General features: G+C 50.1%; 3 protein-coding genes across 3 annotated transcripts; all 3 read left to right on the top strand.

Moving 5' to 3' along the window:
• The first annotated feature begins 517 nt into the window (after window positions 1-517).
• CALHM3 (calcium homeostasis modulator 3) lies at window positions 518-4,562 on the top strand. Its single transcript, XM_068197967.1, has 3 exons — window positions 518-1,793; window positions 2,693-2,948; window positions 3,827-4,562. The coding sequence occupies exons 1-3, from the start codon at window positions 1,507-1,509 to the stop codon at window positions 4,286-4,288; spliced, it is 1,005 nt and encodes a 334-aa protein (XP_068054068.1). The 5' UTR covers window positions 518-1,506; the 3' UTR covers window positions 4,289-4,562.
• Window positions 4,563-8,404: 3,842 nt separating this feature from the next.
• CALHM1 (calcium homeostasis modulator 1) lies at window positions 8,405-11,054 on the top strand. Its single transcript, XM_068197966.1, has 2 exons — window positions 8,405-9,115; window positions 10,515-11,054. Exons 1-2 carry the CDS (start codon window positions 8,567-8,569, stop codon window positions 10,974-10,976), a joined length of 1,011 nt encoding a protein of 336 aa, XP_068054067.1. The 5' UTR covers window positions 8,405-8,566; the 3' UTR covers window positions 10,977-11,054.
• A 2,516-nt stretch (window positions 11,055-13,570) lies between these two features.
• On the top strand, window positions 13,571-19,097 carry CALHM2 (calcium homeostasis modulator family member 2). Its single transcript, XM_068197964.1, has 3 exons — window positions 13,571-14,299; window positions 16,078-17,060; window positions 17,144-19,097. The coding sequence occupies exons 2-3, from the start codon at window positions 16,518-16,520 to the stop codon at window positions 17,558-17,560; spliced, it is 960 nt and encodes a 319-aa protein (XP_068054065.1). The 5' UTR covers window positions 13,571-14,299; window positions 16,078-16,517; the 3' UTR covers window positions 17,561-19,097.
• Window positions 19,098-21,182: the final 2,085 nt, after the last annotated feature.

The raw sequence follows: 21,182 nt of genomic DNA, 5'->3' as shown, positions 1-21,182 counted from the left end.
GTATTGCAGCAGTTGAGAATGGCTGCACCTTGGCTAAAAATCAACTGTGGAGTTCAGCCAGGGGTCATGATGCCCTGTAACAGCAATGCAGAGGGGTCCTGATGTCCTATAATGGCAAAACGGAAACATGAGCTGGTTAGCCAGGGGTTTTTATTGCTGATGGATGAACATTAACAGGCAATTCACTCACAGGAAAAGGAGAGCACAAATATTATGGTTGGAGCAAATGTATTTCATTAAAGTAACTGCGAGTTGCTATTCAGACTGGAGGAGGTGACATTCATCTGTGATTCATCTGTATGTGCCTGTGAAGAGCTACAGGTACCTCCTCCCTGCTGATCCTTTCAACATGATCCCATCAAGGCAACCAGTCCTGCAGTGGGAGACAGCATGGACAGAAACCCCAGTGCTGGCAGATAGTGTACTTCAGTGGAGATAATTCCTCTATTTTTTTAACATCCTTTTCCCCTCCCCCTTTCCTGAATGCATTTGGAAACCTGAGCTGAGAAGAAATCTAAAAGTGTTTTGAGAGTTAAGCTGGGGAGAGGAAAATTATGTTCAATATGTCAGGAAAACACCTCAGAACTTCCTTGTGTGGCAATGACTTGTATTTATCTGTAAAATTAACTTCTGAGGCAAAAACATGATGAAGATGATAACCCAGTCCCATGGGACAAAGGAACCAGCTGCTCTGATTGCATTGTGCCCTCTGATGGGGAGCCAGAAGTGTCCCAGTGCAAGAGTCTCAGACATGGATGTCCTCTGGTACAAATATCCCAGTATATATAGGGTGCACAGCCAAGAGCAGCCTTTGCCCCCAGGTGCCATTCCAGGCTTTGAAAGCTATCGATTCTCACACCCTCTTGACTGGAGGGTTGGTCCTTTCAGCCCATTTTCATAGGGAAATCTGAGCTTGCAGCACACTCAAGCCAGGTGTGTGCTCCCTGCCTTCCCCCCACCCCACACAGGGCTGGGGACATGCAAAGAGAAGTGGGGCAGTGGCAGCAACACAGATGAGCTCATTTGATTTACCTGGTTTCTTGGGCAGTGAATCACTCCACAGGCTTCAATCAACAGAGAGAGCAGCTCACAGGCATCCACCAATGGCTCTCCATAGACATTTACCATCTCCTGGAGGGAGGGACCAGGCACTGCTGGAGGCTGTGACTGCTTGCCATGTGGGACAGCCCTGAAAATTAAAAACAAGGTGATAAAAAAGGCTGCTGGAGGCTGTATCCATCAGCTCACCTAGAAAAGCTACCAACTGCCCTGGAAGACAAGCACTGGGTGAGAGACAGACCTGTGAGAGCTGTGTGCCAGTGGGGAAGCCCCAGCACAGAGTGTTCTCCTTATCACAGCAGCTCTCTTCCATCTTCATCCTCCTGCTGACTGGGAGCTGAGCTGCATCCCCTGCCCTGTGCAGCAGAAGGAGGGACAGAGGGAGACAGGCCCCTCTGGGCAGCCCAGAGATTTCCCAGGAGGAGAAGCCCTGCCCAAAAGAACACGATGGACCGTTTCCGGATGATCTTCCAGTACTTCCAGTCCAACTCGGAGTCTGTAATGAATGGGATCTGTGGGCTCTTGGCCCTGGCAAGTGTAAAGATGTACACCAGCTTTGACTTCAGCTGCCCCTGCCTGCCCCAGTACAACATGGCCTATGGCTTGGGGATCATGTTCGTACCCCCCATCATCCTCTTCCTGTGTGGCCTCATCCTCAACAGACAGTCCCTGGTGATGCTGGAGGAGTGGAGGCGACCACCGGGGTGCAGGAAGAAGGACCTAGCTGTCATCAGGTGGGGTTTGCAGTGGCAGTGGCATCCCTCTTCTCACCTCCTGTTTAGCTGTCTTTCTCCATAGCTTTGATCCTCCTGGTAGATTAATTTTCTTGTAAGCTTATCTCCTGAGACCTCTCCCCATGACCCTGGAGGGGCAAGGGTATGGGAAATGCATTTACATCCAGCAGAAATTAAGGCGGGCTCGTTCCATCCCAGGTAAGGAGAGCAGGAGTACCTCAATACATGGGCTTATGCCACCACCCTGGGAAACTGCATTGCTGCTGCCCTGTCATGCACTCACAGGGTGTCTTCTGGGGCCTCCATGTGCAAAAACATCAGGCATTTCCTTTTAAATATACAGGTGTGGCATTTTCATCACGGTCATTCTTTATCAAAAGCCTCATAGTCTCACTCCCTTCACCTGAGTTTTTACTAATTTGTACTGGTAGAAGCATGAGAATAATATTCCATCTGTTATATGCAAAGTTTTATACAGTACATAGGTTGGCTCAGAGAGGGGCAAGAAAGTCTGCAGAAAAAGGGGGATTTTCCAGATTGAAACTGATGAGAAAAGAAGTGTGAATATGCACGACAAGGGAGAGCTGACAGAGATCTGTGTATGGGAGACATAAGGGTACAGTCAAGGCAAGCACACGGTGAGGGGACTGTGCACTGAGTGCAGGCAGCACACAGAGCACTGCCTTGTGCTAGTGCAGGTTTCACTGAGAGGCAGAACCAACAAAGACATCCCAGAGCAGAAGAAGCATCAGCTGAAGCAATGCTGAGGGCAGCCCTGCGAGTCAGTTTCCTGGGTCTGAAAAGACTGCTTGGCACAGGACAGCCTGCATCCCTCAGGGCTCTGGACGAGGAGAAAGCTGCCAGCATTAACCCACTCAGCTCTGTCTCTGCTGCTCCAGGTACATGTGTTCCTCCATCATGCAGCGAGCCATGGTTGCCCCTGTCGTCTGGTTCGTAGTCACCCTCCTGGATGGCAAATGCCTGATCTGTGCTTTCAGTGGCTCCATGGATCCCCAGAAGTTTGTGGGCTTTGCCAATGTGAGCACAGTGCAGGCACAGCAGCTGCTGGCCAAGGTGCCCTGCAAGGATGACGAGCTCATGAGGAACAACACGTCCCACAAGGCAGTGACCAGGTACCTGCGCTGCTGGTCCCAGGTGGGTCACTGCTGGCAGAGCCTCTCATGTTGCTGAGGTGCCCAGGCATGTGGCATCTGCTCCTGCTCTTCCCTGATTTGCCATCACTTCATTGTGGTCAGGCTGGGAGCAAGGCTGCTCTGTGCTTCTTTTCACCTCCAAATGTTGCTATCCTAAATTATAATCTTGAGTCAGGTAGGGAAAAGGAAAGAAATTATGAATGGTTTAATAGAAGAACCAGGAGCTTCTAAACCCAGATAATAAAAAATGTTGTGTCTCCTAAAGCCCTGTTCAGACAAAAGATCTTTCTAACTGCTAACCCTGCAGACAGGACCCACTGTTTTAAGGACAGTGCAAGTTTAGACAGAAAAAACAGCTTACTCCGGAGCAATAGAACAGGGCACAATGGAGAGAGGAGCCCTGACTGGCCTCAGCTCTTGGTATAGAAGTGCCAGGTGAGGCATTGGGTCTGGTGGAAGGTCATTGAAAACAAGCCCTTCCTTCTTATCAAAGGGAGCTGCCCATAGTCTGGGCTGTCTTCACACTGCTGTGGGGACTCCTGGGCCCTGGAGTTAGTGTAGGTGGCAGATGAAGATCACTGGAGGTAAGGAAATGCCAAAGGAGAGCACTAAAGTCCCCTTTCCCCAGGGTACTTTATCCTTACTGAATGATTCATGCACGGATAAATATCCCATATTCTCTGGGAAGAAATTAGACCAACCCTCTGGGTGCAGTGTGTGGTGCTGGACTACAGGGACAGATGGAAGACAGGAGTCCAGATGCATCACATTTCCCCTCCAGCCACACAAACTCCCTGTCTCACTGATACAGGCAAAGAGCTTGTGCCTGTCCTTGTGTCTGTCTTGCTCCTGTTTCACTGCTTCTTTCTTATCACATAGGCACTTGGCTGGAGTATTTTGTTGATCCTGATCATAGCAGCTTTCCTTGCCCGCTGGCTCAGACCTTGCTTCAACCAGGCCACCCTCCTGCAGGCACGTCACTGGAGCAACTACATTGACATCGAGCAAAAGATTTTTGAGGAAACCTGCTGTGAGCACAGCCGGCTCTTTGCTCACAAATGCATCCTCCACTTCTTCGAAAGCATGCGGCAAGAGATCAAACTGCACAGCTTCAGCTTGCCTAGGGAGGGAGAGGGGGCTGAAGGAGGGGAAGATCTTCTCTGGGGTATCACAGATCAGGACCAGGTGAACAAACTCCTGAAAACGTGGTACTATGAGAAACCTCCCCTGGATGTCAGCCAGGCACACCAGAGGCATCCCCTGGTGCGAGAGAGATCTCCTCTGTCCTGGGCAGACAACGCCAGCACCCACTCCAAATTCCCCCAGCACACCAGTGTGTAAAGGGGGCTTTGTCCTGCAGATACAGAAGGAGCTTTGCCAAACCTCTGCACAAAGCAAGGACCAGCGGGCAGATGACTGTGGTGCTCATACTTTCCTCCAAATCTGCAAACTCAAAGGCTCCGCTCCAGGGCATGTGTAGCAAAACCTCCAAAGTCAGCTAGTTCTGAGGGTCCAAGGGTCCCAGATGCAATCACTGTTAATGACATTTCTCAGCCAAGGGCCCCGTGGGGCACTTTTGTCATATCAAAGAGTTTGCACCTTGTTACAGCTGTGATAAAAGCTTGAGGAAGGATTAACCACGGCAGCAACATCTGGCTGCATACACAAACCATACACACATAGAGGTGTGAGGAGCTCCTGCCCATTCCAGTGAAACCTGCTTCAAAGGGTTATCAGAACTGACACATAAATTATTTAATTGGCAACTCTCTTAGTACCACACCAACATATTTACTCAAAAAGGCAAAACCACCTCCTATGTCTTCCCATCTGCTAAGAGCTCTGGCTGCCCCCAGCCCAGATGCCAAACTGTTCTGCCTTCCTCTAACAACCCATTAATAGTTCCATGCATTTTAAAAAATGAAATATGGCAACACACTGAAATTCACGGAGCAGCATAACTTTAATTGAAGACACCTCTGAATAAGGATTGGATTGGGTTGGATTTGCAGAAGGAACAGGAGATGGAGGCTTTGCAAAACACAATCACAGGACTATGCTGGGGTTTAGGTAGCTGCTGTAAGCACTGGTGCTCAGCCATGGAAAGGACACACTGATTCTGCCTAGAAGACTGAACACGGACTTTAAACACTCCCCTGCTATGTTTGAGTACAAACTGACCTGTCCAGAGGATCATCCTTGTTAACACCTATTTGGACATTTCCATCCATAGTTTCAAAACTGTTTGAATGTAACCTTATCTCTGAGCCTTTAATGATAATTGTTTTCTCACCTGCCTTTTCCAGCCCCCATTGTACATGGTGCCAGTTTGACTGGTACTTCTGTCCAGCGTTGCTGCTTGGATGCATTAAAGTCTTTACTGCAAACTAACCCAGAACAGACACATCTATTCCTCTAGGCTGAACCTCACACTGATGCCTACTTTGTCTCTTGGAGGGAGAGCTGCTACGTGGAGGGGCTGGGGGGAGGTGGGAGAGAAGAAGAATTATCTTCTTGGGTGTTCTTGGGTGGGGCAAGCAGGGCTTCGAGGAGGAAAGAAGAGGGTGGGATAGGAGCAGAGGAACTTGCCACCACATTGGGACTAAATCCAAAATGAGGGATCAAAATAAAAATGCATATTAATCCCCCAAATGGTCTTGTCAAGATGCTGGCAGGTGTGTCATCTCCTCCCCAGGATGTTTGTATGCACAGGCCAGAGAATGAAGATGTACTGGGTAAAACATTGAGAGGCAAAATAACTCCATAGCCCACCCATGGGCATCTGCACCCCTTTGCCCACTGAGGCCCAGTCAGGAGCTGCAGGGCGCAGAGGGACAGGCTGAAGAGCTTTTCTTATTTGCATAGCAAAGTCATATCTGGATGAATCCCTGAGCTCCCTTGGATATGCTAGGAGAGTGCACAGAACCAGTGGTGGCCCATGCTGGTAGGAAAAAACACAGTGGTCTTTTCTCCAGGAGCTCTTTAGATCCAGGGAGCTTCTGAAATCTTCTTTGAAATCAGCATTGCACTTTGAATTGTGTCTCTGGTTTACTTTTATCAGACACGACATCACATGGCAGCTCAGTTTGGATGCACCATTCCATACTAGTCAAATTGGGTATTTTCCTAATATGCTCGGAGCTGAGGTCTGTAGATCCATTTGCATGCTGCTTTCCATGTTCTCAGGTTTTAAATCATCCCAGTGTGGCCACAAAATATGAAAGGCTAAAAGGGAGAAGAGGAACAGATTTGTTATCTGTATCAGGAGGGAGAAAACAGGAGGGTTTAAGGGTGCTGCCATGAATTTTGAAGATCTACAAAGGTAGTCTGGTCTGGTCATAGAGTAGCTCCAGTTGGCTGAGGCCATGGGTGTTCATTCCTCACAGCCCCCCTGAGTCTCCTGCTGTGTTTCCTTCTAAAGCCCAAGAACTCTTCTCCATTGTGGAAAGTGGTATCTGGCACCCCATGACAGGACAAGAGGCAATAAACCCAAAATGCAGGAAAATTCGATTTAAACAGAAGAAAACATTGATTTTGAAGGTGATAGAAAGGCTTGCCCAGAAAGTCTATGGCACCTCCATCTTTCCAAAAAATCTCCGGAGGTCTCTTCCCACCAGCTCTACTAAGAGTGTGTACCCTCCTGTGGAAGCTGAGGCAGAGAGGGTCATTCACAAACTTTAGCAGCTGTCTGTCTCTCAGGGCTGTTGTGATGCCTGACCTGCAGATATGTCTGGCATCCTTAGGGATCCTCACCTGCCAAGAGCCTGTGAAACAGCAGAGCTGACTGCAAAGACAGCTTCCCCAGTCACTTCCTAAACGCTCCTGATGGGACTTGTTACTGCTTTCACATCCCTCCTTTCTGTCTGTCTTGCTGTGCTGGTGCAGGACTGGGTCCAGGGAGGGACTTGGGCATGTACCATCTCCTTTCAGGACAGGGTTTCCACAGCACAAGTAAGTTGGGATTTGGGAGGACTCATCAGCTCTGCCTTCCACTGCAAGTCAGTTAGAGTGAACTTTCTGTTGAAAAGCTCATGAAAACAAAGTCCTTCTAACAAGGCAACATGGAAAGAAAGACCCAGGCATTGTCTTCTATGGGCTCTTTTTAAATTCCCACTGACCTGATGTTGGCTTCAGTGAGAACTGTAGTGCTGTACACTAAGCAGACTCAGGCCCTTCATTCATGTTAATAAAAGGCAGAGTTTTCCTGGAGATCAAAAAGCTCTCAGCTTTTTACAGGGTTGATTCACGCAGGCTTTGATGTGAATTGCCCTTCAAAAAGCCACCTGTCAGGTGAATAGAGAAGCCAGTCTGAGCACTTAGCTAGCAATACAACAGGCCTCATCTATATTCATGCAGCAAAATCTCTTCCCATTTGATGAGATCATGCAATTAACCTCTCCACAGCAGGCAAAGCTAAGACTGCTCAGGTATTACCCACATGCTCACCTCTGCGGTGGCATCTCAGGGTGAGCTCAGCATAATCAGCTGAGCCCAAGGACTGGTGCAGGGCAGACTCAGAACCTGCAGCACTGACTAATGGTCGAAACGCCTGGTCTGGCTTCCTAGCTCGGCACTGACACACTGCAAAACCTTGAGGGAAAGTACCTCTCCTGTGTCTTCTTTGTGCCACCCACCTATGTACAGCTTCGCCTGGTGACGTGCCCCACAGCCACCAGTGCAGTCACACTGGCGTCCAGTCAGATGTATCTTGATCCTCACATCAACAGCTCAGGTGGTGCCTGGACAGGAACGACTGAGCAATTGTCACCATCTGTTTTACAGCCACTTGTAGTCCCAGTAATCCCCCATCTTTTGGCCAGCTTGAGGGAGCAACCGAGTACACCAAGGCTGCTTTGTGAACTGGGAACTGAGATGCAGGAGAACACCATCAACACCATCCACTTCTTTTAGATTTGTGCTGTGGGAGCCAAGCCCAGCCTAACTGTTACCTCTCCTTCTTCTGCCTTTCCTTTTCTTTTCCCTTCCCTCTGCAGAATAAAAAAGAAGGGGTATTTCCCAGTGAAGCAGGTCCAGAAGTAGGGGCTGGCAGACCTGCAAGGTGCCTGCCTCAGATGCTGCTGAGGCAAGACAAACACACAGAGGGAAGGGGGAAGCTCTGGAATCCAGTTTTTCCATGTGTGCCAGCACTGCAGAGATGGGGGTGTCCCGTTGAGTCCTGGGAGGAGCACCCACCCCCTGCATTTGCAAACAGGTTCCCAGAGGCCAATCAGCCAACTCTGCCCAGGGCACAAAGTGATCTGGGGAGGACACACCCATGGTAACACCTGCACCCTCCAGCAAAGAGAGCTGGTGGCTGGGCGACTGCAGAAATGGGGATGTGGAGAAGCATGAAATCAGGTTTTGCAAACCAGAAACAACCCAGGTCCCAGATCCAAAGAAGAGTAGGAGGAAGCAGACTCTAAACTTTTGTAGGCAGCAAAATCAGCAGAAAAAAAAATGCTAATTTTCTGCTTTAAATAGTGGGATTTTAAGAGTGCATGAATGAAACGGTGGACTGCACAGAAACTTAGTGATTCCATCTTTGAAGAGGAAATCTGAAAGAATGAAATAGACTGAGGCCACAGCTTGGACCCTGGTGGGGGAAGGAATCAAGCAAAGATGGACAAGTTTCGGATGATCTTCCAGTTCTTCCAGTCCAACCAGGAGTCCTTCATGAATGGCATCTGTGGGATCATGGCCCTTGCCAGCACCCAGATGTACTCAGCCTTTGATTTCAATTGCCCCTGCCTGCCACACTACAACCTGGCCTATGGGCTGGGCATCCTCCTGGTGCCCCCTTTCATCTTGTTCCTGCTGGGTTTTGTGCTGAACAACAACATCTCCATGCTGGCAGAGGAGTGGAGGCGGCCGCAGGGCCAGCGGGGGAAGGACCCGGCTGTGCTGCGCTACATGTTCTGCTCCATGGCGCAGCGGGCCATGATCGCCCCCGCGGTCTGGGTGTCGGTGACACTGCTGGATGGCAAGTGCATCACCTGTGCCTTCTGCACCTCGGTGCCCGTGGAGACCCTGGGCAATGCCAGCCACCCGCACCTCTCCCAGGGGGAGATACAGCGGGTCCTCGCCCGAATCCCCTGCAAGGAGATCTACAATGGGCAGCAGCTCATTGCCAACGAAGTGGCCATCAGGTACCTGCGCTGCATCTCACAGGTAAGAGGCACCGCGGCTGTGCCCTCACTGGTGGCTTGGGGTTAGGCACTGCCAGCATGAGCTCTTCTCTCAACAGAATCTCCTTGTTGAAATCAAGCTGCAGCAGGAGAGACTGGTGATTTTGCAGGGGTACAAGGTGTTCAGACTCAGCTCTGTGGGGTTATGCCTCCAGTGTGGTGCAGAGGCTGTAGCTGTAGGTCATCCTGATAACTGGCCCCCACTCCTGCCTGGGCAGCCCAGGGTTGCAGAGCAGTGACAACCAAACCATCTGCATGTATTTATCCAGAGCAAGTTCAGAAGGGGCTGAGATGGATCTTAGTGGCTGGTAGGTTGTCACCCTCTCCAATAACCCATCAGTTGCTCTTACTTCTTATTACAACATGTGCAAGCAATGGGCCGATAACCATCTATGCCACTTGTCTCTGCTGCTGCATGGGAACAGTCAGGGTGTGTTTATTAGCCATCCCAGGGAACCACAAATGAAGATGTGCCGCTAAACACTTGTCCTGTGCTTGATTCCTCTCAAGCCCTCTGCTCCTGGCCATGGTGGAGACAGGATGACCTGAAACACCTGTCACTCATGCATTCCCATTTATAAGCAGACCTTCTGCATGACCTCCTTAGGGCAGACAGGAATCATTATCCCATTTAAGAGAAATGGAGCCACAGGGATTTCTCCAAAGACACAAAGCAGATTTTCCTAGGCAGACTCCAATTGGAAAGCATTGGGAGCTGAAAAACTAGAGGTCCCACATAGAACCTCCTCCCCCCCCTCCCCCACCCCAGGTGCTCTTTTAGAGGGCTGCATTTCCAGGAGAGTTGAACATCGAGAGCTCTGCCAGTACGGCCTGGAGGCAGCCTGAGCTAAGACTGATGGTGAACAAGACAGACTGGTCCTGGCTCTGTTCTCATCTCTCCCTTTCTGTCAGACCCCATTAACAGGGGAGCTTTCACTGCTGCTCACTCACAGTAGATGTTACTAAGTTCAGTTTGGAAAAAGAGTTAAGACAGCTGCATAAACCAGGGAGTATCTGGGACAATACTGCAAGTCAGAGGACACAGGCTATCCTAGACCTAGGCAAGGCACTGTCATTATCGGAGGCAGGACCAAAGGCTGGGCACAGGATTCAGCCCTGGTGTTATTTATGGTCAGTGCCTGCTGATGCTCTACAAGGCAAGAAGTGAGAGGTGCTGCCTATGTGGATGCACTGAATAAAATTTCAGTGAAAATGGTTCACAGGGCCTCCTTGCCCAGTTTGCAGTGTAAACACAGCCAAGTGTCAAACAGTCCAAAGTGGAGTCAGGCTTGTTTGCAAACCAGGGGGGTTCTGCTGGCTGGTTCTGCTGGGCATGTGCTCTGCCTGCCTGTGACAGCTCTGGTTCCCCTCCATCCCTGCAGGCTCTGGGCTGGTGCTTTGTGCTGCTGATGACCACTCTGGCTTTCTTGGTCAGATCTCTTCGGCCTTGCTTCAGCCAGGCTGCCTTCCTGAAGAGCAGATACTGGTCCCACTACATCGACATCGAGCGCAAGCTGTTCGATGAGACGTGTGCAGAGCACGCCAGGAGCTTTGCCAAGGTCTGCATCCAGCAGTTCTTTGAGGGCATGAGCACAGACCTGGTGGCCGCTCGCTGCCACCTGCCCAGGAAAACCCCTGCCGGGGAAGCTGCCGAGAAGCTTCTGGGCATCACCGACCAGGGCACCATGAACATGGCCCTGAAGAGCTGGCACAGATGCAAGCCCCCACTGCACCTCCACCCACCTGCCCTCCCCACTGGAAATGGCTGGGCAGGAGAAGGGCAGCCCCCCACACACCCCTCTGCGCCCCGAAAAGAGACAGCTGCCTACTACAGCTGGGTGTGAGGGCCCGCGGGGCTGTGCAGAGGCTGAATCACGTTTTTGTGAGATGGGCTGCAGAGAGGGCAGAAGCCAGGGCACAGGCAAGGGCCGGTGCCACAGCAGCTGCAGGGTAACAGGCACCCAATGGGCTCAGTGGTGTCTGTGTGATCCCATCTGCTCTCATCTGCTCTCACATCCAGTCCTACAGCATCGGTGATTCAGGTAAGAGTTTTGTACCAGGAAGGATAATTTTGCAAGGCCATGATGGACAAGCCCCAGGGATGCTGAAGGGTGCAATGTGGCAGCCAGATGTGCTGTGTGTCCCACACCACTGAGAACCAGGTTTGTGTTGTGGCAGTTGCCAAGACAGACACTACCAGATGTGCGAAATTTCCTCTCTTTCATGATGTGCTCAGCATTAAGAAGTGCATGTGGGTTTAGGCAGTATTAAAAATCCCCTGGTGGGGAAACAAGCTGAGAATGCCCCTTTCTCCTGCCAAGTTGTGAAACCCTAAAGATCACATTATCCCTCCACACACTACATCCCCACAGACACACAGCTTCCAAGCCAAGAAAAGCCTTAAAATAAATTTGGCCAAAGCAATGAGCTAGTGAAGAGACATCCCATATCACACTACATGTGACAGAAACAGTGTGGTTGCTGTTACAGGTACCATTAAATGAGGATTACAAAGAGATGTTCCTTGAGGGAAGTGTCCGGACAAGGAGAGCAGCTAGCATTCAGCAGCAGGAAGTGGAGAGGGGGCCAGGCCAACACCTTGACACAAATCTTCCTCAGGATGATTTGTTCTTATAATTTTTCCTGTATCTCTCCCTGACACAAAGACTGTTGTTAAAAACCCACCTGGGTGTTTGTTTAAGGAGCCAAATAAATAATTCAGGATAACCATTCAAGCTCTGTGTTCAAACACCAGGATTTATAAAAGCTATTTACAAACGCTGTTGGTGTTTCTTTACTTGGATGCAATGAGACTGGAAGAGCCCCCAGGCCAAGCCTGAGGTGCTGAGGCTGTGTGAGTTAAAGAGTTTTGCCAGTGCATGGCCACCAGCAGCAGCCAGCCCTGGCCCGCAGAGGAGAAGCTGGGAAGTCACTGCCAACATTCCATAATACAAGGTGGCTGCCCACTTCCACAGAAACAGAAGATGACAGGATGCAGGCCTTGAGGTGACCATGGAAATCACAGCCCAGAAGAGTGTTTCCCAGTGGCCCTGATTTTATTACAAATATGCAGAAGGCAAACTCCTTTTGAGGGATGAGTTTTAGCCCTGCCATATCCCTTCTGAGATGTTCATCTACTTGAAATTTCTGCTGTGGTGTTCTTGTTCAAACAACTTATTATGAGTAACTGAGGTGACTGTCATTTGCATAAACTTTAATTATCAGTGTGTAACTCCACGGAGGCTTTGGGGAGAAGAGAACAAAGGACCGAAGTGATGAGGAAATTCTCCTGGCTGCTGTGAGAACATATTAGCAAGCCCATAGTCAAGGGCAGGCTGAATCTGGCCAACTCCCAGGAGAAAGGAGTGTGACATAGCTTTGTCATTAATCTTCACACCCAAACTTTAATTAATGCACCTGCCCAGAAATTAATAGGCACAAAACCTGATTTACAAAGCAAAGGAGATTAAAAGATAAAGGTGGTTTCCACTCCTATTACTTGCAGTTTGGTGCTGTTCATGGCTCACAGAGAAAGGCGTGCTCAGAGTCCCCCACGATGGCGAGCAGCACGGAGAGATGGCGGGCTCCATGGCACAGCCATTAAGGTATCAAAATAACTAGAGGCATTTGCAATGAGAAACTCTTGGGAGTTTTAACTAAGATTTTTAGGATTAGAGCTTTACCCCCATGCAGCAAATTGAGCAGTTGCCGAGTCCTCATAGATCAGGCAGGTTCTCCTCTCCGTGCTGGAATTTGGGGACATTGCTCATTGCCTTCGGGAGGAGAGCCTTCCCGAGGGAGCCCGACAGAGCCCCTGGGATTTCAGCCAGGCTGTGGTCCCGGTGCTGATCCCGCTTTGTTGCAGTGCTCTGAGCCCCCAGCAAGCCGGCAGGGGAGCCAGCCCCGGGCAAGCACCGAGGGTGTGGGAGCGCCGAGGGCTGCACCGCACCCAAACAACTGGGAGCTGCAGAAACCCGCACGGGGACCCCAGATCTGGGGGAAGGAGGGAAGATGGTCCAAAATTCCCATCGGCTCAACTGCCGGCGCTGGGCTGAGCCTAAATTTGCTCGGGGCGGAGGGGAATGTGGGTGTCGCTGAAGATTTGCCTGTGCTGAAGACATTCTCTGGGGAGGGCTGAGTTTAACCCCAGGGATAAGACGGCAAGGAGGGTGGGGAAGGAGGATGAGGGCCTCTGGCCTCTGCAACAGGCTGGGCAGGAGCTGCAGCTGAGGGACAGATGGCGGAGAGGAGGGAGAAAAGAAAAGTGAGGCGCTCTGGGCTGCCTCGCAGGCATCGCTCAAGCAGAGGAAGCAGCGAGTGGAAAAGTAGAGCCAGGCAGGAATGCACCGCACTCGCCAAAAACCCGGCTGTGCCCGGCCCTGCACACACGTCCTCCAGCCTGCTTGGTCCCGCGTGGAGGGAAGCAGAACCTGGCACCCCACAGAGCTTGTGGTGCCCCAAAAACCCACCCAGGCGGGCACCTTCCCGCTGGCTCAGCCGGCTCCCATGTGCTAAAACAGAAGTTTCTGTCGCTTCTCGTGGGACCATGGGCTTCTCCCGTGCTGTCCCTGCCTGCTTGGTGTGGCTCTACCTGCATGACGGCGTCCCCTGGGGACGATGGGGGCTGCACCCAAGCCCCAGGCTGGGGGGATCCACCATTTCCCCTCTGTAGCCCTGCAAGGCCCCTCATCGCAGCCGTTCTCCAGGCAAACTCCCGACCATCCCAGCCAGCCATTGCACATCTGCATCATGAGTCTGAGAAAGCACGATGTGCTTTTTCCAGTGACTCATTCTTTCAGCTTTTCATTTCCTTTTTTTTTTTTTTTTTTTTTTTTTTTGTTCTTAAAGGCACAACCTCAGCCGTATTCAGAGCAGAAGCCAAGCGCCTGTTCTTTGCCCCACCCAAGCTGAGAGCCTGAGAGCAACCTCCTCCCTCTTCCCAAAAGCCAACAGCGGAGAGCATGTTTCAAACTGAATAAGGAAGCTTTCACAAACTGTTAAGGCTGTTTTCAAAAGCTTCCACTTCGCCCATCAGACCAGCCTTGGCTGCATCTCAACTCCTCCATAGCCCTGTGTGCTGCTGGAAACCCCCCACAACCAGAGCCTGAGCGAAAGAACACAGGAAGGGCTGAGAAGGCTCCAGAACTGGTTTCAACAACTTTTTCAAGTAAGTGACTTAATTTTTTCTTGCTTTCATATATATTTTGAGGAAAGAAACAGAGGCTCTTAAAAATTTACCTGCTGCAAACAACTTCTCTCCTCCCCTTCTACCCAACCCTCTCTCCCAGACCATAACTACCTAACAGAGGAAGGGTAACGTCTAAATGGCCAGTTCTTCTCTTTGCCATCTCCTCAGATTTTTGCTTTGCCATTTGCCAGGCTCTGTCAGGAAGGTTACAGGGCCATGTTTATCAGGGCTGTTTGTGGGTAACTAACAACAGACACTTCAACTAGAGCAAGTTTGTGGACTTGGCATCCGGCTGCAAACGTGGAGTTCCACCAAGCATGGAGATGGAGGCCTGGCTCCCCATCACGTGGTGGCAGTTTTCGGCTGGTGTGTCTCCTTTGCAGAGGGAGTTTTGCATATGGAAAACTGGGAAGCTGCAGGAAGACATTAAGGGCTGTTTACATTTGAACTCGGCAGAATCACAGCGTGACTTTAGAGGGATTGCCAGGGATTAGACACAGCAAAAAAGAGGCAAAATTTCTGCCCCCGTTCCCCACCCCTGCCCCATGGAGAAAGGGAGTAAACCAGGATTTGTTGAGGCAGCAGATGAACTGAGGCAGAGTAGTGATTTAAAGCACAGTGTAAAAGCAAGCCGTGTGCAAAAGACCATAAGGATTAAAGTATCTTTGTCTCTTTTGCCTGAATGTCCCTGAAGTCTTGTCCCTGCAGTTGGGGTGGCCCAGGGAAGACCTTGGGGCAGCCCTGTGGGCCATGGCTCCCAGGCAGCCCCATATGTGTGCTGGTACTTCCAGCACTGTGTAGGCTGCCAGAGACAGTTGGATGGGCACTCAGGTTCTTCCTTTCTCTAGCAAACCCTGGTGACAGCAGTTCCTCTGAGGCCAGCAGGTTTCATCACAGGGGTAAGGGTTCCCAGAGCTTGCAAGGTGCTTGAGGCTTCCTGAGGAGAAACCTTGTGGGGATGCAGCACTGATGGAAAATCAGCTAAGAAATTAATTTAATCCAGCTTGCAGATGGGATAGGCAAATGAACATCACTGCAGAGAGTGTGGATACATTCCCCAGGTATTTCCCTGCCCTTAAAAAAATCAGGGAACATGCTTTTCCCTGCTTGGCCCCAAGTGCCTGCAGCCCTGTCAGTGGGGTATAACACAGGCAAAGGGCACCAAAGAGCATCTCTGGCACTGAGGCTGCAGGTTAAGGGGCTCAGTCTCAGGGCAGCAATTAAGAGGCTGAGCTGGGACTGCAGGCCAGAAGAGAGAGTACAACTATGTCAATCAGCTGCGGGATGGGAGATCATCCTGCAACACCTAATACTAGCAAAAGCTCACACAAAATTGCTGTCCCAGCTCTATAAGCATTTGGTGTTTGTATCGTGGGACATCAGGATAAGCTTTCCCAGAAAGTAACTTCTCCTGCTGGTAGCAACAGCCCCCAAGCATCCCTTCACCCTTCTCAGCAAAGGCTGCTCCTGCCTGGGCCTCGCATGCCACATTTCTGTGCTCCCAAATCTGCTGGGATGTCTCACAGCACCCCTTGCTGCCTTCCTCACATACCTGCGACTATTAATAAGTATTAACTCATCAGCTCTAAAGAGGGAGGCAAAAGCCACACAGAGCACCTTCAAAGCAGCACAACCCCAGTACCCATGTGCCACATGTGGCTGGGCTAGTGTGAGTCAGTGGCAGGGCTGGGGACACATCCTAGTGCCAGTGTTCTTGTCTAGTTTTCCCAGTAACATTGTGTCCTCCTCCATTGCAGGTTTGGGTGATTATCAAGAGTTTGCCAGTGATGCTGACAATAATTGCCTCTGTGAGAAGTGACTAAGACCAAACAGAAGGAAAGAGGACAAACGTGCAATTGAGAGGGACAGAAGCAGATGCCCCACCTGTCATCTCTGCTGTAGTGAAGCTTTTGGAGGGCTTAGTGGGAAACTAAAATAGCTGAGGTTTCACATATTGCTTAGGCAAACTCCCTTTTCAGCCTATTTTTGAAGTATCCCTGGTATCACCAACCAGCTCCAGAGGCTGGGACACCAGTGGGAGGAAGGGACATCAGCGAAGGTGTCTTGCTCCTGGAACAGCTCCTTGCACCTCAGCTAGCAGCAGGCCATTTCATCCCCCACTGGAGTGTTCCTCAGTGCTGGGGGCTGAGCCAGCACAGCCCCCACTGCAGCACACACCTCTCAGCCCCCGGACGAGATGGCCGCCCTCATTGCTGAGAACTTCCGCTTCCTCTCCTTGTTCTTCAAGAGCAAAGACGTGATGATTTTCAATGGTTTGGTGGCCCTGGGTACGGTGGGGAGTGAGGAGCTCTTCTCAGTCGTTGCCTTCAATTGCCCCTGCTCCCCTGCCCGCAACTACATCTATGGGCTGGCTGCCATCGGTGTCCCGGCCCTGGCCCTCTTCCTCATTGGTGTCATCTGGAACAACCACACCTGGAACCTTGTGGCCGAGTGCCACAAGCGTGGCACTAAGAACTTTTCTGCTGCTGCCACCTTCCTCCTCTTCGGCTCCATCATGGGCCGAGCGTCCGTGGCACCCATCACTTGGTCGGTCATCTCGCTGCTGCGTGGGGAAGCTTACATCTGTGCCCTCAGCGAGTTTGTCAAGCCATCCTCCCTGGACAAGTTTCCAGCTGAGTACGGGGCCGAGGTGCTGGCCAAGTTCCCTTGTAGAGACATCCCAGCAAACCTCACCAAGTTCAGGGACGAGGTGACACGGAGGCTGAGATACGAGTCCCAGGTAGGCACACCAGGGAGAAAGCCACAGGGAGTGGGTAAGACCGCCTTGCTGTGTCCTAATGCAGCCTCTCTCTTCTCTCCCAGCTCTTCGGCTGGCTGCTCATTGGCATTGTTGCGGTCCTGGTTTTCCTCACCAAGTGCCTGAAGCACTGCTGCTCGCCGCTGAGCTACCGGCAGGAGGCCTACTGGGCCCAGTACCGCTCCAACGAGGACAAGCTCTTCCGACGCACGGCCGAGGTCCACTCCAGGATCCTGGCAGCCAAGAATGTGAAACAGTTCTTTGGCTTTGTGGCACTGGACAAGGAGGAGAAGGAGCTGGTGCAGGAGTTCCCAGTGGAGGGCGTCCAGCCGAGCCCCCAGTGGAATGCCATCACAGGTGTCTACATCTACCGAGAGAACAAGGGCTTCCCCCTCTACAGCCGCCTCCACAAATGGGCCAAAGGGGTGGAAGGGAACGGGCCAACCCCAGAAGGCCACGAACTGCTGTTTTTAGCTTCCTAAGACAGATGTGCACCAGCAGCGCTTGCCCAGACTGCCTGGCGGGCCTTCCAGTATCCGTGCTCAGCTGAGGGATGCACTGGGAACATTCCTCCCGGCATTACCTTCTGTCAGCAGGTAAACAGGAATCAACAGCCTCAAGGCAGAGACTAATAAGCAATACCCTGAGCTGGGGAACCCCTCCCTCAGAGACAACAGTCTCACTGCTGTTCCCAGAAACACAGGGGAGCAAAGAGCAGATGCAGCCCTTACCTCCAGGCTGCCACTGCAACCCACTGCCTGATGCACCAGCAGAAGCCTTGCAGAGCAAGAGATGGGCATGTTTCTCACTGTGACTCCTGCAGTCCCACTTGTCTCCCCCACAGCAGGGACAGCCCCAGCCATCCCACACCTATTTGTTTTATTGACATTGATATCTTCTTACACACTTGTGTGATGCCTGTTACATACACAGGTCCCAGGGGACTTTACAGAATTTACAGTGCAGGTAAAAGAATAAAGCAGTGCATAAATGCCTGAGGCAAGGAAGACGCAATAGCATCTGGGAAGGAATAGGTCAGTAACAGCTACACACCAAATAACTGAGAGACTAAAGCAGGAGAGGAATCACCAATATTCCTGGTATTCTAAAAGGCACTCTCTAATTACCAAGTTGAAATTTGGGTAAGACATCGAACTCCCTTTGTTCTTACTAAAGTGCCTGGCAATCTCAAAGGAACCCAAATGGTCGCCACCATGAGTTTTTAAACCCAGAAGAGGCACCATCAGCAGAACAGCTTTGGGGCAAGGTAGCGAGGTGGAGACAGAAGAATCAGTACCCACAGCACTGTCTGTATCTCATTGCATTTCTCATCCAAGCATCAGATGACAGTCCTTTGTTTGGGTTACAAGCTGCAGGATGACCTCAACCAGAATTAGCTTTACATAAATACACATATAGTGTATATACCATGTAACCATGGTCAGTCAATTGTATTAATGGAGCATCTTTCACAGAGGGGAAGGAGATGAGAAAGCTGCCAGCCCAAAGAGCACATTACATTCACCCATCACCCATCTGCTGTACTGGGACTGCAGCCCTGGAGCAATAAGGGGACAGCAGGAACAAGATGGGGGAGCAGCCCTCTCCCTACCCATCTACCACAGAATTTTCTAAAACTCTTTCCACTGCCTTAATTGGCCCCTGGAGCACAACGTCTCTTTTATGGACTTGGCCATACTCTGGGAAAGCAAAACCAGAAAGGTGTAAAATTACTACCCTCAGCATGACACCGTGTGACTATGGCTTCAAGGCTGCTCCTCTGGCATTGCACAGTCCCTTTCTTCCCATGGGTCAATCCTGTGTACCCAACACTGTTTAAAGAGCTGGCATGACAGAGAAGTTTGGTTTTCCTACTTGAACTGTTTAGTTATAGACACAACTACTTTTTACACTGTGCCATTTACCAAAAAGCCTTAAGTTGTTAAAAAAACAGTTCAAAACCACAGAACTCAGAGGGTCTTACACACAAGGAGATTTGAAATAAATTATTAAATGAGAGTTATTTTTCATTGCCTTCTGAGTTTTTTTCAGGGGGGTATAAAAGGCATAATTTAACATTCTCTTTGAACTCAAGGACTGGGAACTCTTTTTTCCTTTCTATTAAAGATTCAGATCCTCTCCTATCCAGATAATCCTAGAATGTTTTAAAGCATTACCACATAATACAAATTAGTAACATGGCTTTTCAGTTATTCTTGCAGTGAGTAGCACAAATCTTGTATATCAGGATACAAAATTGCAGCAAAGGAGAGAAAATTATTTAAAAAGCTTTTGACAAGTATGGTGTCTTGCAAGAAAGAGCTGCAGGCTATTCCCTCACCTTAAGAGGCTGGAACACTGCTTAATGGGTGAGGCATCCCAGGATCCCTCTTCAGCCTCTCCACAGATTTGCTTTGCATTTGTGGGAAGGTTTGGCTCTCAGCCTCACCATCAGGTAATTCACAGAAATAATCAGATGGAAGTTAAATGAAATTGCATTAATTTGAGATGAAAGGGAGTTCATTTGCATTTCTTCTTGCTAGCCCTTGAGTGCAAACATGCAGATGTGCACGCCACCCCCACACAGCCAGCAGACACAAGGTAACTTGCTGAAACGAAGCACAGTTCCTCTTACTTCCTTTATTACCCTTGCCTTCCTCCTTGATAGTCCCAATTATTCCTTTGAACCACCTCCATTCTGGTTCCTTCTCTTCTCCTTCCCTCCTTTGAAGGAAAGGGGCAAGACACGTAATGCTTGAGAATGGATTTTTATCCTAAGAATAAACCATGAGCACAAACCATCTTTTGTTCTGTTTACATCCCTTCTCTCCTGTATTAAATCCGTTCTCTTTCCATGTGCTGGGATGGGCTACGGGCTTGTCCAACTTGTTTTCCCTCCCTCTTGTTGGAGAGGCATGTTTGAGTGGACAGCTGTCAGTGAGGAGTGGACCAAGACATTAGACTCAGAAATTTGTTTGCAATTGCAGAGATTTGGTTTTTCTCCTCTCTGCCACCCTGAGTGTGGTCTCCACTGAGACAGCCCTAGGCTTCTGCCTCTTCTGGCACATCAGCACCCTCAGGAATATATCCCTGTTGTTCCTATCACCCAATGTCCCCCAGTGACAATGCTGAGGTGAGGAACATTAACCCAGATGGGTTTTACACTCAAGCACAAGCAGCCAGGTTAGATTTTTCACTGAAAAGCCAAGAGCGAAATTGAGCCACCCATCTTCCTGGCATGCTGGGTCACACAAGCTGTGAGCTCACACCCCCTACTTTTCCTCCAAAGACCAACAATAATTGCATCACAGGACAGCCCACAGGTCACAGCTCCCAGCAGCAAGATGGGTTCAAACCAGGCTCCTCCAGTACAGAGAATTACACACACGTCTTTCACTTCTCCTGCCTACTACAGACACTATAATGGCCCCATTAGTGAAAAAGAAACAATACCTCTGAGGGATCTTGGTTTCTATTGCAACACTTATTTACATGTTCTATTATGCAAATAATTAAACCAAAAGAAAGAGCCACCGTCATTGAAGCCGTGTTGTTTAAAAAAAGCAGTAGCTGCTACTGGATGTTGCAGTCAGCCTCCTCCACTACAAGACCATTAAGCAAAATTTGAGTACAGCACCCTGCTCTCCCTGGGGGCAAGAAGTGAAATGACTTGTTTCTGGATCCCAAAGGACTGGGGAATGAAATAAATGCTGAATCATCTAGCCTTGCCAACAACAGGCATTCACAGAGGCAGGAGAGATGGGTCCTGCACAGCTCTGGTTTTGAGTTTAGAGTACCTACATTGAGTAAGACTCTTCAAGTTTGCTATTTCAAAGCTGGGCTTCTACTCACTAGGGTCTACACAGGATACTCACATCTGTTTGCATACCCTGCTTTCCCCTTGCCTTGAGTTCTTCCTCTGTAAAACATGGGGCTGATCATATCCACATCTCAGTGGAAAATTAGAGGAATACAGAATTGTAAGGATATGGACTATAAGGCACTGACATCAGTGGCAGCTTTTTTAAGTACCCAAAATACCTGGCTTTTTCCAAGCAGAAGGTTACATTGGGATTATTTTTCCAGCACAGAAAAAACACTGTT

This window comes from Anomalospiza imberbis, chromosome 8 (assembly GCF_031753505.1).
Source record: "Anomalospiza imberbis isolate Cuckoo-Finch-1a 21T00152 chromosome 8, ASM3175350v1, whole genome shotgun sequence".
In the NCBI taxonomy this organism is placed as follows: Eukaryota; Metazoa; Chordata; class Aves; order Passeriformes; family Viduidae; genus Anomalospiza; species Anomalospiza imberbis.
The sequence above is the reverse complement of the archived record's forward strand: the minus strand, read 5'-3'. Positions and strand labels throughout refer to the sequence as shown.